The 18,997-nt window shown below is 36.1% G+C and overlaps 2 protein-coding genes across 6 annotated transcripts in view; one reads left to right on the forward strand and one right to left on the reverse strand.

Moving 5' to 3' along the window:
* Nucleotides 1-5,417, forward strand: part of LOC131149333 (WD repeat-containing protein 26 homolog) — a 35,858-nt gene extending 30,441 nt beyond the window's left edge. For 2 of the 4 annotated variants that reach the window (XM_058099699.1, XM_058099700.1), the window contains exons 6-8: nt 3,176-3,340; nt 3,546-4,172; nt 5,029-5,417. In XM_058099699.1, the coding sequence (XP_057955682.1) occupies nt 3,176-3,340; nt 3,546-4,172; nt 5,029-5,250 (1,014 nt within the window). In that variant the 3' untranslated portion in view covers nt 5,251-5,417. The remainder of the gene's footprint in view (nt 1-3,175; nt 3,341-3,545; nt 4,173-5,028) is intronic. The other 2 variants (XM_058099702.1, XM_058099701.1) reach the window with 1 other exon arrangement.
* Nucleotides 5,418-6,444: 1,027 nt separating this feature from the next.
* On the reverse strand, nt 6,445-8,768 carry LOC131149334 (putative oxygen-evolving enhancer protein 2-2). Of its 2 annotated transcripts, none has more exons than XM_058099703.1 (4): nt 8,175-8,768; nt 7,218-7,450; nt 6,911-6,961; nt 6,445-6,825 (listed from the first exon to the last, which is right to left on the reverse strand). In XM_058099703.1, the coding sequence occupies exons 1-4, from the start codon at nt 8,476-8,478 to the stop codon at nt 6,565-6,567; spliced, it is 849 nt and encodes a 282-aa protein (XP_057955686.1). In that variant the 5' UTR covers nt 8,479-8,768; the 3' UTR covers nt 6,445-6,564. The 2 variants fall into 2 exon arrangements, with proteins under 2 accessions (XP_057955686.1, XP_057955687.1); XM_058099704.1 differs by having other exon boundaries at nt 7,218-7,803; nt 8,002-8,762.
* Between the last annotated feature and the right edge of the window lie 10,229 nt (nt 8,769-18,997).

Consider the following 18,997-nt stretch of genomic DNA (forward strand, 5'->3'; position numbering starts at 1 on the left):
CCCTCTTATCTTTTATTATCAAAAAAATATACTAATCTGTTGCTTTGCTAGGGTAATCATAGATGATAATTTTCCATGGGAATTCGACTTTTAAAGACATCTTTGTCCCTGCAATTCATTGTGTAATGTCATAAGGCGCCTCTTGAAATTAAAGGAAACCCAAACTCCATTTTTATTGTTTTGAACACCCATGGAGGTCCCTGATGGGTCAGCTATAATGATCGAGGGTGAGTTGTCATCTTATTTATTCCTCCATTTTTATCATTTTCTTCTTTGAGCTCATTTAGGCACCAATTTTTTTGGCAATACACACACTCCTAGCTGCCGTACTGTCGCATATCCATGGCCAGAAATTGTTCTTATTGTCATTGCCAATGGTCTATTAACCTTTGTACAACTGTCAGCTACAATTCCTGTCTTTACAACAAACCAATTAACCCAACACCTTTTGTGTCTAATCCACAACATATCTTGTTGATATCATAACTGCCATTTGTAACTTTTGGCCCTTGTTTCAGTGGCATATCTTCCATTCTAATGGCCATTGAGACCTTCAGTGGAGTACAAAACTAAGGAGAAAAGGAGGAAGAAGAGATCAGTGGAAAAGGTTTGGGAAGAGAAGTGAAGGAAGCCATGTGCCACTGAAGAAAATTAGGAAAAAGAAGTAAGGAGCAAAGATGAGAGAAGTAAAATGTTTTCAAATATTTTATATATTTGTCAAAAGAGTGAAATCATGAGGGTTTGCTTGATATAGTTTCTTTTATTTGTTTTCTATTTTTCATTTTTGTGTAGTGAAGAAATAGATTATGAGAACACATTTTTACATTTCAATTTCTTTTGGTCGATTTTTAGCTGTTTGCGAAAAAACTGAAAATTAGATTTTATGGTTTTTGGTTATTTTGGCAATGTGTTGCTAGAATATTTTTTATATCCACAATTAAATTTTTTGGATTAAATCATTCATTTTGTACACACTTTAATTATAATAAAAATAAAAGTAAAATGATAAAAATAATTGAAAATATAATTAAATAAAAATGTCTATAAAATTTCAAAAAATTGAAAAATAGTTAGTTATTACAAAATAATTTTACAAAATTTCAATTGTCATGTATAATAAGATTGTTCTTGTAAAGTCGGTTTTCAAACATAATAATGAATTGAAATAATTGTAATAATTTTTTAATTTTATTTTTTTTGTACTTTTATTAATTTTATTATATATATTTTAATTTTTATTTGATTCAAGGAAAAAATGAGCATTTGTTTAATTATTTTTTTTAATTTTTTTAGTTTTAGAAACATTAATCAAATTTGTTGATTTCCATTTTTTAATTTCTGCTTTTGGTTTTTCAGTGTTTGTTTCTAGTTTTCTTTTTCATAATTTTATGATAATGATATACTATTTAGTGAGATCTATTTTAGTTACGATATTTTTAATTAGTGCAGCTAAAGATTTCTACTTGTTGATTTTTTTGCAATTACTTTTCTCATCCAAATCAAATCTAAAAAAATTAGTGAACCTCTTTTATATCGATAAAATGTTGAATTGACATTGCACATTATATCACTATTATTTATTATGAGCCTAGATAGCTCTAAAAAATCCCAAGTTTTATTTTTGAGTGATTGGATTCTCATTGTGGCTTCAAGTGCATAGTTATCATAAAATTATTAAAAGATAACATATATATTTTTTGTAATAGATAATATCTGAGCCTCAAATTGACTGGCTAATCCATAATGTAGAGAGGCCTTCACTTAATTTCTACCCTCAAACTGAACACCATTAAATTATTTGAGGGGCTGTTTTGTATTACTATAAAAAAATTACAGAAACGAAAATTAAAAACCAGAAGTAGAAACTAAAAACTGAAAACCAGTAATTTGTTTGTTTAATATTCATAAAATTAAAATAAATAAAAAACCTAATTTAAAAAAATTCTCATTTTATCTTTAAATCAAATAATATTATAAAAACGTGATTAAAAATAAAATTGCAAAATAATGCACATTGAAAAAAAAAATACTATAATAAAAATAAAAATTATTATAATTATTTTACTTATTATTATACTTTCAAAATTTACTTTACAGTGCAAATTTTATTGGACATAATGAAAAGTAGTAAAAATATTTTGTAATTGGTTTTATTATTATTATTATTTGAAATTTATGTATATTTTTGTTTCAATTATATTTAAATTCATATGATCATTTTATTTTAACTTGAATATGAAAATGTATAAAATGAATGATTTAATCATAAAAACTATTTTTGGATATTTAAAATTTCTAGCAACAAGTTACCAAAACAATTGAAAACCATAAAATTTTGTTTTGAGTTTTTCGCAGTCAGGAGAAAGTATACAACAGAAATAGAAAACTGCAAGATAAATAAACGTGTGTTATAATCTGTTTTTTCACTGTACAGAAATAGAAATAGAAAACAGAAAACAGCAATAATACCAAACAGACCCTTAGATGACAACTTCAATCGAATAAATTTAATAGGTACAAGTCCTTAATTGTAATACTTAAAAGTATGGGGACAAATAGTTTTTAGTTTTTCTATAAAAAATTGTTTTGAGTTAGCTGCACGAGCACATGCTTATTATTTCACTCTGTGAAAATATGTAGTTGATCATCCATATTATTTTGGGGTTTTTTGGGCTTGTCCATGTTGATGAATAGGGCTCATATTTCAAATTCAAATGAATTTGGTATGCTTCTTTTACAATTGCAGCACAATGGTATTTTTTGAAAATTACAATCTTATTTCTGGAAATGTAGTTTGGGCATCAAACACTTAAATCCAAAGTTCCTAAAATCTGCAATGTGACCCAAATGGGATCCTAGGTTTCCAATAATTTAATTATTGGCTCACATTCATGGATGCTAACATGATTGTGGGAATCCAAGGTGCCCTTACTTCAGATTTGGTTCAAGCCTAGTTCCTCCATAACCTCCCTAACCCATATCCGCATCTTAGATTCTCAAGCATGACAAACCAAGCCTTATTTACTGTTCTGTGGCTAGCCCTAATTTTGGGCATGCCTACAACTTCTTTGTGCTCCTAGTGACACATGCATCTGTGTCAAACAGCCTTCTTTCAAAGACCAATAATCAACTTTCAGTGGTAGATGACTAGGACTCATTTGATTCTGATTTTCAGAGCTGGGAAGCTTTTCCCTTTCCTATCGACTGTTGTGCACCATCATGCTCTCAAGTACATTGTTTCCCAACTGCATTACATTACCATACAACTACTGACCTGCTATCCATCTTGGGAGTTATGGTGGAGAGGCTGAAATCAAGTGTTGGTATCTTACCATACGAGGTATAACTGGCCTTTTATAATGTACAATTTGCTAAATGCTTGCATTGTGCCGATCAGTTTGAGCTTGGCATCATAGTTCTGTATGTTCCATCTGAATTGTTAAGCATTTTAATCCTTGGCCTATCTACTAGATGCTTCTCCATTATCTATATATACCTTCTCACAATAGTTTTTCATTATTTAATTTAATTTAATTTATTTTCAGATTGACACCAATGGAGTGTTTTTAAAGCATAGACTGACTGGTCACCAGAGACCTGTCTCTTCTGTTTCATGGAGTCCTGATGACCACCAGCTCCTCACTTGTGGTGTAGAAGAGTCTGTTAGGCGCTGGGATGTCTCTTCTGGTGAATGCCTTCATGTTTATGAAAAGACCGGATTGGGCTTGGTTTCTTGTGGATGGTTTCCAGATGGCAAATGCATATTCTCTGGTGTTACTGATAAGAGCATTTGCATGTGGGATTTGGAAGGAAAGGAGCTGGAATGTTGGAAAGGTCAAAGAACACTTAAGATTTCGGACCTGGAAATAACTGGTGATGGGAAGCAGATTATCAGTATTTGTAGAGATACTGCAATACTATTATTTGAAAGGGAAACTAAGGCTGAGAGATACATCGAGGAGGATCAAACCATAACTTCATTCTCATTATCAAGGGACAGTAAGTTTGTGCTGGTCAGCCTTTTGAATCAAGAGATCCATCTTTGGAACATTAATGGTGATATCAAGCTCATTGCAAAGTATGAAGGTCACAAACGCGCCCGCTTTATTATAAGGTCCTGTTTTGGTGGATCTGAGGAAGCTTTCATTGCTAGCGGTAGTGAAGACTCACAGGTATGGACTTGCTATTTTTGAATCGATATTTGAAGGTTAATATGTATCAGGAGTAAGGTAGTTCTTTTCAGTTAGAACAGAAATAGGTAGTTATTGATTATGAAGTCATTTATCTTTTATAAAATGTAATGAGAATATAATGAACCGTATTAGTTATCTTCCCCCACCCCCCTTCACTGCTTGCAAACCTTTTTTGTTTACACGTAGATTGTGAGAAAAATCAATGAACATAAGGATATCACATTGGGCCAGAGAATGCATTTGGTGTGCAAGCTGGCATGACCCGAATTGTGTAATCTAATTTTTGTTTATGATTTCAGAAAAAAAGTGACCTGGTTGCACTTGTAGGAATTGATTTAATCTATGCAATGACATCTAAATACTGCTCATTTGTTTTTAAGTCAGGTTAATTTGGCATGCACAATGTTTCCCGTAATATTGCTTTTTTGTTTTTATTTTTACATTAAAGTTTCGTCATATTGGTCAATCTTCGGCATAGAAACTCCCTCCTCTTCAACCTTCCAAGCCAGCACCCCCCCTCCCAAAACAATCCAAACACAAAATATTCCTTTTGTTTTGTTTTTCCCCGTTCATGTTGATAGTTATTTCATATATGATTGAGATCTTTTTTGTTTCTCTTCCCCTGTGATTGCATGTGGCTAGAGTCTATTGTTAAGTGACAAGAATGACCAATTGAATTGAGCAAGGTTTTGGAGAATGGAAGGTGGAACCTTTTGCAGCTTTTTGTATTGAGCTGCAATGTTTCTGATCCTTCTTGGTCACCCTGCTATTCAAGTTGCATAAGTGCTTGTCAATTTTTGAAGACAAACTTATGTTTTGCCACTGTAATTTGTAGGTCTACATATGGCACAGAGGCTCAGGTGAACTGATACAGTCTTTGCCTGGCCATTCTGGAGCCATTAATTGTGTGTGCTGGAATCCAACAAATCCTCACATGTTGGCATCGGCCAGCGATGATCGTACAGTTCGTGTATGGGGCCTAGGTCAGATAAATTTGTCAAACAAAGGTACTCGGTGCAATGGCGTCCACTATTGCAATGGAGGAACACAGAGCTGAAAACAGAAGGGGAAAAAATCATGGACTAGTTTAAGTTTGTTATTTATATTTCTTTTCCTGAAAATTTCTTCTATGTAAATACATCATTTGCATTTCAAGGAGACATAACAATCATGTGGATTGTGCAAGCCATTTTCTGATAATAAATCATCTAGTTCCATTTTAAATTTGATTAATTAAAAAATATTAATGTTGAATGGCTTTTTTTTAAGGCTGGTCCAAAAAATTGGGATGCTGGTCTAACAAGAATGAGCGGTGATACTCTTGCTCAAATTTGGTTGTGCCGCAGCTCACAGGTTCTGAAATGTTTCAATCCGGCAATGTATTTTATTTTTCTGCACATTATTATGAGTTGCATGCTTTTATTACATGTTTGGAACATTGAAATGGAAAAGATTCAAACTTATCATTTGATTTCTTCGTTCTCACATTTAAATTTTTATTCTATTCCATCACTCTCATTTCGTTGCACAAATCAAACGTGGCTTATGATTTAACTTTTTAAAATTAATGGATCTCATTTCCTACACTTGAATTCTATTACCTCTACTTAATCAAGGAAAACGCATTGGGCCTGAAATTATGGAGATGATCTGGGGTTTTTTCATCTTTTCACCTTGATATTGCAATCATGAATATATTTTTTTTGTTTTTGGTTATATCTTTGCCTAAAAAAAAAAACCCTGCATTGTATTATAAAGTTTACGAATATTAAATGATAATGGTGTGTAAAATTAAATTTTGCTTACTGATATGCTATGTATTTTATTTTATTTTTTCACTCTATAATCAATCAAGTATTAAAAAGTTAGGAATAATAGTTGGCAAGACTCAAAGACAGATTTGGGGTAATAAGTAGAAAATGTATTTTCTCAAATATGCCTCCTTAATATTGCCCCTTAACCAAAACCTATGTAGTATATATATGCATGCGTCTGTATAAATACAGCATTTTCTTTGTTTCATTTGATTTGGTTTTTTATTATTCTACTAGAAAATATGTTATTTCATAAAATAAAGACAGGGATTTTTTGTTTCTTTCAAAATTTTGTACGTTTTATATAGTTATGGAGGAGGATTTAATGGGGGTAAAAATATGGCGTGTAATTCTTGAAACTTCCCTCCAAATCTGTGTGGTTTACATCCAAAAAAGGGATGGATGGAAGGAAAACATGAATGGAACAAAGAGAGACATTGACCAAAGTGTAACAGCTTAAAGTCGCAATTGATATGTATATATATAATATATAGATGTATAAAACTAGGGAACATAGATGAAGAAGTAGTACAAATGAAAGGATGAGGTATGGTGAGCTAGGCAACGCTGAAAGAATCTGCAGTGCTCTCCACAAACCTCCTCGCTCCCTTAAACCATCTCTTGTCCCCGGCTTGCGCCTTGCAAATGAAGAGCTTCCCATCCGCCACCGTGGCTGTTATCAGTTGGTGTTTCCCCCCTTCATCTCCGTCCGCAGTTCTCGTCAGCACCGACACGAAGTAGTACTGCTTCCCTCCCACTACCGGCGTTGCGCTTTCCAATATGTTCGCCGTTGCCACCACGTTCTTGTCAAACCCGCCCTGCCAATTCACACACGCACGCACGCACATAAGTACATACATGCATACGCACACGTACCATAATTAATTCATTAAGGAGTAGTACCTCAGCTTCAGTCTTGCCAGAGTATACTTGTCTTCCTAGCAAGTAGTCTACCTGTGAAGCACAAACAATTTCTTCTTTTATTAATTAATTCTTTGGAATTCTATGGGTGACGGGTAATCCAACAAATTAGTATCATATTTATGAACATGCATGCCCGCAGTGCTCCGATTGATTAGAGCTAGCAAAGGAACAAATTAAAGGGAAGAAAGAAATTAATTAATCAGGGGATGTTTGTATATATATATATATATATATATATATATATATATAGAGAGAGAGAGAGAGAGAGAGAGAGAGAGAGAGATACTTTAGATAGGAACTCCTCAGGGGAGCCATAATCGGTTATGGACTTCTTATCGGTAGGGGTGACCATGACGGAGACATTGCTATTGGAATCGAAGTTGTCCTCGTACCTCAGAACCTGACCTGGGAATTCCCTCTCCTTGCTTGGGTTCCATTTTGATGGTATCGACAGCTTGAATCCTTCCCCGTTGTATGGCAAGAAGTCCGTGTTCGTCTTGGGCTTCCCAAAAATATTTGCTGTCCATTAATTAATTTCATCACCATTTACAATTTAAAATATAGGTTGATATATGTATACTAGCTACCATTATTAATTGGCGGATCAAAGCTAGCAACAAGTGCCACAGCAGGAGATGGAAAATGATTCAAGGCTAGCACTTCCGTTGTAAAATGATGCAGGCTTATGCCTACATACCTACATACCACGCGTGGAGATACGAAGTCATTTTCAACACAATGCTTTTCCGTGGATTAATTAATGGAACTGAAATGGTTTAATTTTTCTCTCTCCCACACACTGGTGCAGGGGCATTCTTAATTACATGCATCCCTCTTGTTAATTAAGAGATTCTCCTTCTCCTTCTCTCTCTCTGGCAAAAGACATACACTAATTAATTAAGATGTAATTAAATCCTGATGAATCACCATAATCTAGCAAATGCAATCCAAATAATTAAAACCCATTTACCCAAATTAACATGAGTTTGAATTGAGCTAATTAAAACATCTTCAAGTTCTGACCCAAAGCCCTCTAAATTAACAAAAACAGAACGCATTAAATGACGCACCTCTTTCCCAATTTATGGAGTATATCCTCACTAAGACATTCCATCGAAGCTTAAATTTAAAAATTATACATGTAAAAAAGTTATATTAGAATTTTAGAAAGTAAACAAACTGCATTTAGACAGTGTAATTTATCCAAACTAATTAAAATATATATCAACGTATGCAGATATACCAGTTTCTCCGTAGGCAGCATCGGCGGGGGAAACCTTGGAGCCAACGGCGGCAGCACCAATGAGGACGGTGAGAGCCAAGCGGCGAGAGATGGTGGCGTTGCCGTCGTCTTCAGGATGGACGGCGACGGCCTGCTGCTTATTCTGGATGGCGCGGGAGAGAATGAGCTGCTGGTGGCGATGGGGGGGCTTGATGGCCGCCAGTACTACTTGCTGCTGCGGCTGCTGGCGGTGCGACGAGGAGCAGGAGGAGGAGTGTCTGATACCAATTGCATGGTGGTGCAACAAACATGCAGTGGATGCCATAATCAGTACGTATAGCACGTGCTGGATCTAATGACTACACCTTTTGCTTTGATCTTCTTCTTTATGATGTATCGCTTGCTGATCAGTTTTCGTCGGGGGTGTGTGTGAGCCAGCGCAGGTAAGGAAATAATTGGGCGGTTGTGGATATTGGATAACGGGGAGGAATGGATGACGGGGAGATCGCATTTTTGACGAGGAGATAAGGTTCTATTGGCTTGCCCTCTTGCCACGTGTCACTACATCCCTCTTTGTCCAGCTCCAATGTCAGCCTGTTCGTGAGGGGCTCTTCCATCTCATTTCTCCTTGTTTGGGGGAATTTATCGCCTAATTAATTAGTGGACAAAGTAAAAGGATAAAAATTCATTTCAAAAATATTATATAACTCCTATGACATTTTAAAAATGTAACAAACATATCTTGAGATTTGCCAAAAAGACACGGCTTTAAAGGAAAAGTTTAAGTTTTTTTTATAAACCTTAGGGAAGATTTTTGAGACTTTTAAAGTATCAAGAGGAGGTCTCGGGAGATTTTTGAGACTTTGAAACCTCAAGGAGAGGTTAGAGTTTTTTAACCTTAATTAACTAGATAGAATTAGGAGAAACCTCTAATTTTTTTTTTTTTTTTATATTTTTTGAGAACCTTAAATTTCTTAGAAATTAGAAAAAATTCCTTATATTTTGAACAATTATAAAAAAATTTCTTAGTATTAAAATTTTATTGATAAAAATAACCTTCATTTAATTCCCGTCATACAACTAATTTTAGGGTTCTTGAATAACTATAAAAAAAATTTGCATACTTTTAATAAGGGAATATATGCCTAAGGAATATTGTCAAATCACTAATCTGCTAAGGATCAACAACTGACTCCCCCAAGTAGCACATTACATTATAAAAACTTGCAATAATGCAATTCCATACAATGACACACCTGTCAAATAGCATCTTATCATTAAAATCCAATGCATTTGATTAGTAAATCACCACAATCTTTTTTTTCTTCTCCATGGTGGTAATCCCATAATTAATGGCAAAATTGTCAATTAATAAATTAATTTTTGACAAAAAATTCATCATCAGGTTATTGAGCATCGTAATTTTTTTTCCTAACGATGTTTTTAACAAAAAACCATTTCATAGTAATCGACTTCAGTTGGTAACCTATGCTTACATTGCCAATGCTGACTATTGATGCGCAACGATTTTAATCTTCCGATCAACGAAATAAATTACACAAAGAACATTCATAGAAAAATGGAGATGAGAGATTTTACGTGGTTCGGCAAGGTTGCCTACGTCCATGAAGTGTGCACCTGGAGAAAAATCTACTATGAAACGATGGCAGTATAAGATCTGATCAGTCTCTCCCCGATCCCAGATCCCCTGTACACCCCTTTACCTTCAACCCATTGAAGAAAAGTTCTTCTTAGAGAGAACCCCTCTCTAGTTTTCCTTGCACAAAATGACAAGCAATCCCTTATATTTTCCCATGGCTTACAAACATATATATGACACCACACAACCGTTGAATTTAGAGACAATCCAACGGTTGTGATAAAAGCTACCATAAATAAATAAAAATAAACATATTTTTTTAATAATCTCCACCTTGGCTTTTAATAATAGTGAAACACAACATTCCATCCCCACGCTCTGAGATGCTCTGTCAACAATCAACAAGAGATTACATTAACTAAGTCCAGACAGTGCTTGAACTTAGCTAATGTAACAAGCTTCGTGAGCATGTCTGCAGTATTTCCATTAGTGTGGATCTTCAATAATTGGAACTTACCACTTTCAACCCAACCTCTAACTGCATGGTATTGCATGTCAATATGCTTCGTGCGAGAGTGGTAGACCTGATTTCTTGCCAAGTGGATCGCACTCTGACTATCACAGAATACGTGCAACCTATCTTGCATAACACCATGTTCCTGAATCAGTCCAGTTAACCACAAAGCCTCCTTACTTGCCTCCGCCAAAGCTATGTATTCAGCTTCTGTAGTAGACAAAGTTGTAATATGTTGCAACATAGCCTTCCAACAAATGGAACCACCAACCATGGTAAAAATGAAGTTAGAAATAGACTTCCTCTTATCCAAATCACCTACATAATCAGAGTCCATATAACCCTGAACATTACAATCATCGGTACTTTCAAATAGGATACCATAATCAGAAGTGCCATGCAAATATCTGAAAATCCATTTCACCGCATTCCAATGCATTTTACCAAGATTAGCCATATATTTGCTTACCACACTAACTGCATATGAAAAGTCTGGTCTACTACATACCATAGCATACATCAGACTCCCTACTGCACAGGCATAAGATACACTAGCCATATCCAACTTATTCTCATCAGTAGAAGGACACAGTTTAGCAGACAACTGAAAATGAGCAGCTATAGGTGTACTTACCGGTTTAGCCTTACCCATGTTAAACCTTTCCAACACCTTCTTAGTATACTTACACTGTGACATCCACAACTTCTTTTGTTATCTGTCCCTCTTGATTTCCATGCCAAGGATCTTTTTAGTTGCACCAATATCCTTCATCTCAAACTCATCCTGTAACCTAGCTTTCAACACATTCAACCCATCAGTACCATTAGAGGCAATCAACATGTCATCCACATATAGCATAAGGATCACATATACACCATTGTTAAGCAATTTGAAGTAAACACAATTGTCATAACTACTTCTAACATACCCAATCCTCAACATATAAGAATCAAACCTCTTATACCATTGCCTAGGGGATTGCTTTAAACCATAAAGAGACCTATTCAACTTACATACCAGGTGCTCTTTACCTTGTTCCACAAACCCTTTCGGTTGCTCCATAAAGATATCTTCCTCCAACTCACCATGAAGGAAAGCTATCTTTACATCCATTTGTTCCAGATCTAAATCATGCACAACAACCAATGCTAACAAGGATATAATAGAAGCATGCTTAACAACAGGAGAAAAGATTTCATTATAATCTATACCTTCTTCCTATTTGTATCCTTTTTCTACTAACCTGGCCTTATAATATCTCTTCTAATTCTGAAGTAGGTTATTTCTTTCTGAAAACCCACCTACAACCAATCAGCTTCATGTCCTTGGGCTTATGAACCAACACCCAAGTGCCATTCTTATGAAGAGACTCCATTTCCTTAACCATGGATCCAAGCCAACTATCTCATTTAGAACTCTCAACTGCTTCCTGAAAATCAGTAGGATCTCCACTACTAGTAATCAGAGCAAATGCAACTAAGTCCTCAAACCCATACCTGACCGGAGGCTTAACATTCCTCCTTTCTCTACCGGTGGCTAGCCCTGTAGGCTCATGTCTATCACATGTACGAGGAATTTCCTGAGGAACTGTAGGTTGTCTCACTGTATCCTGTGCAACAGAATCAACAACAGTAGTCTAAGTATTACCCATACCTGAATTTTGAATACTGTTCAGCTCCACCTGAATAGGTACTCCCGCCGAATCAGACTCAACTTTCTTATTAGCATTCTCCTTCAACATGGATTCCTCATCGAAGACCACATCCCTGCTAATCACCACCTTATGTCTATAGGGTCTTACAACTGGTATCCCTTCACTCCTTCTTGGAAACCAAAAAATACGCACGGTTTGGACTTAGAGTCCAACTTTGATCTATCCTATTCGTGCATATGCACATACGATGGACTGTGACGACCTGCTTAATTACCATATATTTTTTTTACATGTAATATAACCATTAAAACAAACCCCAACAGATCATAATCAACCTGAACCCATGGGTGCTAGAGATACACCAGAAGTACAGTACGAAAGCCTAAGTAGCAGGAAACATGAAATCATATACAACTCATAATACCATATACACAATACCATCTATCTCAATACTAGAGTTACTACATCCACTGAATGTATATATATACAACCAAAAAGGCACCTAGGGTCAATTCCCACAAAACCCTACTGACCCTATGAAAATATTTACCCTCTAGAAAGGGCAGATCAGCTGTATCTATCTCAACAGAGTTTTATTTGCTCTCCTATCAGGGGCTTTTGTAATGATTATATAATTTGGGGAGAGACACCTCTCAGTAAGGAAAATAAACTAATACTAGTATGTGGCAACATGAGTTTATCCGTGCTATAAATAAAAGCATATATAAACATATCTAGTAAATATGTCTGTATCATTTCTAAGAAAAGCATGCATAATCATAACATGACAGAACATATCGGATTTTCACAGCATAATCCATCTCATATAATAATAATACGAAAACAACCTTGGTAGGTTAGCTGGCTATTGTCATGTATTACCCCTACATGACTGGGTTGTGTGGCCTGAAGGTGGAACCTGACAATGGTTGGCCGACCACTGCCAAGTCAAAAGTATAGTCTGTCAGTCCAATGGGTCTACCAGACCTGGTCTATACACCAGGGGCGTCCACACTTCTTAAAACCATATTGACTATCCGTTTTCACGCTAACCTCATACGGCAGCGTTAACACAATATCATGATGATCATGAACACATAGCAGCGGAACCATGCAAGTGCTAACCTAAACCAAGCCAAGTTTTGATAACATATAGCATATAATCAAACTATGATACATAGATATTTCATACTAATATTTTCTAAGTTAATATCATCACATCATTTTATATATATATATCATGAAAATCATTAGCCCGTACGTCAGCATTTCATATTTTATCAATCACGGCCCGTATGCCGTATCACATATCAATAGCTCGGCCCGTACGCCGGAAAATCATATCCATAGTTCAGCCTGTACGACGATATAATATATATACAAAAACATCCACGACTTGTATGCCGTTTTTTCATAATAAAATTCTATATCATTTAACATTTCCCAAAAAACAGTATTTCATCACAAACTCTACTCATGCCACACCTAATGGGTTTCGTGTATATTCAGAATATATCGTCATTTACAGCAGTATTTCCCAACATAGTGTATATATATAAATATATTTATTTTCTGAAATCAAATGCTGTAACATCATATATATATATATATATATATATATACATATATATATTCGTAGAATAACTAGTTTAGTTTATCTCCTTACCTGATTCTTGAAAAAACCCCTAAAACAGTCAATCCAACACCCGCTGGGTTCCCCGTTCAACACCCTGAAAATGATATTTCCCAGAACTAAACTTTAGTATTTCTACACGTACTACGTTTTCTATAACTGTTGGGAAGGTCAAATACAGAATAAGAGCCTTACCCTGATTTTGGGATGAATTCCAAGCTCGTCCAACCGACAATCAACCCCAGCAGATATAAAGAAAACTTCCCCAAGAGTGTCGTGGTGGCTTCGAATCGTCGATCTGGCCAAACAAACCTAGAAATTAAGAGAGAAGGGTGGAGGGACGAAGGGAGGTGAGAGAGAGAGGGTTTGGGCATTGGATTTCAGCCTAAAAAATGAAGTTTGGCCTATTTATACACTGACCTTTGTCGACAAGCCACATCACCTTGTCGATGAGGTCATGAAGATAATTCTTCGACGAACTCTCCCCTCGTCGATGAAATTCAAAATTTGCCAAAAGATCCTCTTGGTACTTTCTCGTCGACGAAACGCTCCCTCGTCGATGGGACCCCCTTGTTCTCTTGTCAATGAAATCCCTGTGTTCGTTGACGAGGACCTAGTTAATTATTTCTCTTAATTCCCTTTTTCCCTCCTTCTTCCATAATTTAATTATTTAAATGTTTGGGTCACTACATGGACAACCAAATATTCTCAACACAAAGTAATCTATTGGCTTACCTGTCCATACCTCCTCAGGAACCTTTGCGTTAATAGCTGCAGAAGGAGACGTGTTTACTAGGTAGCATGCCATACTCACTGCTTCTACCTAGAATGACTTAGGCAGATTAGCCTGAATCCTCATACACCTTGCCTTCTGTAGTAATGTTCTATTCATCCTTTCAGCCACCTCATTCTGCTGTGACCCATATGGAACTGTATAGTGCCTATTGATCCCCTCTTCCTTAGAGAAGTCAATGAACTGACTATTTTTGTACTCCAGTCCATTGTCAGATCTCAGAAACTTCACCTGTTTCCCAGTTTGCTTCTCTACTCGAGCTTTCCATTCCCTAAACTTACTGAATACCTCACTCCTGTGCTTTAGAAAATACACCCAAACTTTCCTGGAAAAGTCATCGATAAATGAGAAAAAATAAATAGTACCACTGTGAGACAGTACCTATACTAGACCCCATACATTTGAATGAATGTACTCCAACACCTCCTTGCTCGTATGCTTTCTTGTTCTGAAACTCACCCAACACTGTTTACCAAACAAGCAGTATATACAAAAATTAAGCTTACAACAAGAATTACCTCCCAGTAAGTTCCACCTGTGTAACTCCTGCAAACCACGCTCACTCATGTGACCCAACCTCATATGAGTAGTATCATATGTATCTGTATCTGAAGAGGTACTAGCTGCAGCACCACATGTCACTGTGCTACCCACTAGAGTGTATAAGTTGTTCCTCAGATAACCCTATATTACTACTAGTGAACCTTTAGCCACTTTCAACACACCATCCCTAGTTGAAAAAGAGAAACCATTACTGTCCAAAGAGCACAAGGAAATTAGATTCTTTTTCAGATTCGGAACATGCCTAACATCCCTAATGGTTCTAACCACACCATCAAACATCCTGATTCTGACCATTCCAATACCAAGAATACCACAGGAAGCATCATTACCTATTAACACCATCCCTCCAGAGATTGGTTCATAGGAGCCAAACCAGTCCCAATATGGACACATATGATATGAGCATGCCGAATCCAAAGTCCAGGTATTGGCTAAGTAACTAGAACCTGTAGTAAAAGCCAAAAGATCCCCAGCAAAAACTGATGAACTATTCTCCACTACAGTAACCTGCTCAGTGTTCTTCCTGTTCTTTTCCTCTAAATCTCTTTTCCTCTTAGATAGTCTTTCTTTATATAATCTTCTTTCCTATAATAAAAACAACCACTCCTCCAGTTCCCACTCTTACCCCTGGACTTGGATTGAGATTTCCCTCGATTCCAATTACCCCTGCTAGAACTCCTGCCCCGTTGTTGGCTAGACTCACCCTTAGCCACCAACCCTTCTCCATGTCCTGGATGATCTGGTTTGTAAAAATTCTCACTCTCCAGAATGGCAGTAGTCACCTCAACAACTATAAGAGTCTCCTTACCCAGTAGTAGTGTGGTTTTCAAAGTATCAAGTGAACTGGGAAGCGAATAGAATAAAATCAGTGCTTAATCTTCCTCCTTAATTTTTACCTCAATACTCAGCAACTGTGTGATTATCTTATTGAAATAATTGAGGTGTCTTTGACTTCTGTACCCTTAGTCATCCTCAAGTGATACAATCGTTTCTTCAAATACAGTCTGTTAACTAGGGACTTGGACATATTAATATTCTCTAATTTTTTCCAAAGCTCAGCTGGTGATATTTCATTCAACACACTGTATTTAATTTCTAGAGTTAAACTTAAGCGAATGGTACTTATCGCTTTCATTTCCATCTCCTCCCACTGATCATATGACATGATCTCTGGTTTCTTGTCTTTCCCATGCAGTGCCTTAATCAGTCCTTGTTGGACCAACACATCCTTCACAGTGCTCTGCCACATATAAAAATTATTTTTCCCATTAAAGGGCTCCACCTCAAACTTGGCCTTCGAAGTACTCGCCATTAAATTTTTTTTTTCTTTTCTTTTTCTTCTCTTCTCTAAAATTAGCAGTGATGTCAGCACCTGTCAGGATAATGTTAACAACGGTACCTGTGTCAGCTTATGCATCAGGGCTCTAGGGGGAGGATCTGCGCCTTAACCTGCATTCTGACCCGATTCTGAATCTGGGCCCGTCACCAAATTATTCATCAAGTTCTTCATCTGTGAAAATATTTTTTTCCAATTTTTTTTATCACACCTTCAATTGAAAAATGATCCTCCTTCAATTGAAAATTTCTAGAATAATTTTTTGACACTTGATATAAATCTTCGCGTACGTTAATCCGATCTGAACGAACCGCTCTGATCTTGAGCACCCTTGCAGAAAAACTTCAGATGCAAAAATAATTTCTTTTGATCTGATATGATCTATCATATCTGCGCCCAATCGAAACCATGCTCTGATATCACTTGTTGACACGCAACGATTTTAAACTTCCGATCAACAAAATAAATCACACAAAGAACATTCACATAAAAATGGAGACAAGAGATTTTACGTGGTTTGACAAGATTGCCTACGTCCATGGAGCGTGCACCTGGAGAAAAATCCACTATGAAACGATGACAGTACAAGATCAGATCAATCTCTGCCCGATCCTAGATTCCCTATACACCCCTTCACCTTCAACCCGTTGAAGAAAAGTTCTTCCTAGAGAGAACCCCTCTCTAGCTCTCCTTGCACAAAATGACAAGCAATCCCTTATATTTTCCCATGACTTACAATCATATATATGACACCACACATGTAGAGACCCAAATAATTTTAGTATTTAAATAATAAAAGAAGAGGGAGAAAAGGAAGTTCAAAAGGAGAAATTGCAGGGCTCGTCGATGAACCCTTCGGTTTTGTTGATGAACTCACCACTAGATTCGTTGCATGCCACGTTTCTCATCGACGAGAAATTACCGAGAGGGCTGTTGCAGGGTTTGAAATTCGTCAACGATAAGTAAATGTTCATCGATGAACTCTCTTCTGGGTCTCGTTGACGAAGACTGGTGCATAAAAAGGCTCAAATCCGATTTTTTTGCGAGAAAATTCAGCCAAATCCTTTTCTCTCTCTCTCCCACTTTGGTTCCCTCACCTTCTCTCTTCGATTCCAGCCCCATTCCTTGTTGGTTCGACAATCAGAAGCCACCACATCACTCCTGAGAAGATTCTCTGCACATCTGTTGAAGTAATTTGTTTGTTAGACTAACTTGGGAACCATCCCAAAATTTGGGTAAGTAAGTTAATTTCAGTTTTATAAGGTTTTTGGTGTTTCTGGACTGAGAAGAATAAGTTAGGTAAGGTAATACTGAACTTTTGTTGGGAAAATATCAATTTCAGGGTGTTGAGTCGGGGACCACACAGGTGTGATTTTGGAGTAATTCGTAGGCTTTTTCATAACTCAGGTAAGAGGATAAATTAAGTCAGTTATCTTATGAAAATATATTTATTATTTTAGAGCATTTAATTTTAGGTAAATATGTATATTGTAAAATTATGTTAGAAATAATGGCGTTGATTAGAAATATGATTTTCATGTATAATATTAGAAATATGATTTTAGAACAGATTTTATGTTCTGAATATTACCCCTTTTGTGTGGCATGAGTAACATTTATCATGGAAATTATAATGCGGAAATATTATGTTTTTAGATTCAGCATGTTATTATTGCTTTCAGAAAAATATTAAAAACGATACAGGGAGTTTCAAACTGTGGATTTTATATGATATACCGGCGTAAGGGCCGTGAATTTTATATGATATGCTATGCCGGCGTAAGGACCAGGAATTTTACTTGATATGTTATGCAAGAATTTATGAAAATATTATCATAACAGATATTATTATGAAATAGTCATGTATCATTATTTGAAACTTACTATATGTTAACAGAACCCGGATTCACAAGGCACAATACTGTAGCTATATGATACGATCATGAATATGTTAGTGATACCACTTGTCGTAAGGGGTAGTGGGAGATTGACAGTCGATGTAGTTTTATGGTAGTGTAGGAGTCCTTATGGTGTCTAGACCAGGAGGGGCAGACCCATCGTACTTACAGACTTATGTTGATCAAGCGTGGTCAGCCAGCCATTGCTAGGTCCTGCCTTCGGACTGCACAACTTAGTCATATGGGGGTAAGACATGACACTAGCTAGCTATCCATCCAGGGTGTTATTTCGTGTACGGTATATGAGATGATTTTTATGTATAGAAATTCAGTATGTTACACCATGTTATGATAAATCATGTTTTTCCCAGATATGATATATATAGTTTAATCAAGTATGATTTATGTACCGTATAACACAAAAATACTCATGTTGCCACATACTGATATTAGTTTATTTCTCTTACTGAGAGGTGTCTCACCCCAACTATATAAACATTTCAGGAGCCCCAGATAAAATAGCAAATAGAGGTCCGCAATGTTAGAGTTCGACTGTTCTACCCTGTCTGAAGGGTAAGTCCTTATGCTAAGGTCCGATGAATTTTTGGGTGGTTACCCTGGGGCATTTTTCTTTGGATATTTTGGGATGTGTGTATGTATATGATGGTTGTAGTAAAACTCTAGTATTGTGTTGGTTGGATGATTTGTTATGTATATGATTTTACGTTTCCTGCTGCTTAGGTATTTGAGTAATATTTTGGGTATATCCCTGGTACTCATGGGCCCAGGTTGATTATGTTATTCAACTATACAATATTATTACATTAAATGCTTTTATAAAAAAAGAAATA

The sequence above is a fragment of the Malania oleifera genome, chromosome 2, assembly GCF_029873635.1.
Source record: "Malania oleifera isolate guangnan ecotype guangnan chromosome 2, ASM2987363v1, whole genome shotgun sequence".
Taxonomy (NCBI): Eukaryota; Viridiplantae; Streptophyta; class Magnoliopsida; order Santalales; family Ximeniaceae; genus Malania; species Malania oleifera.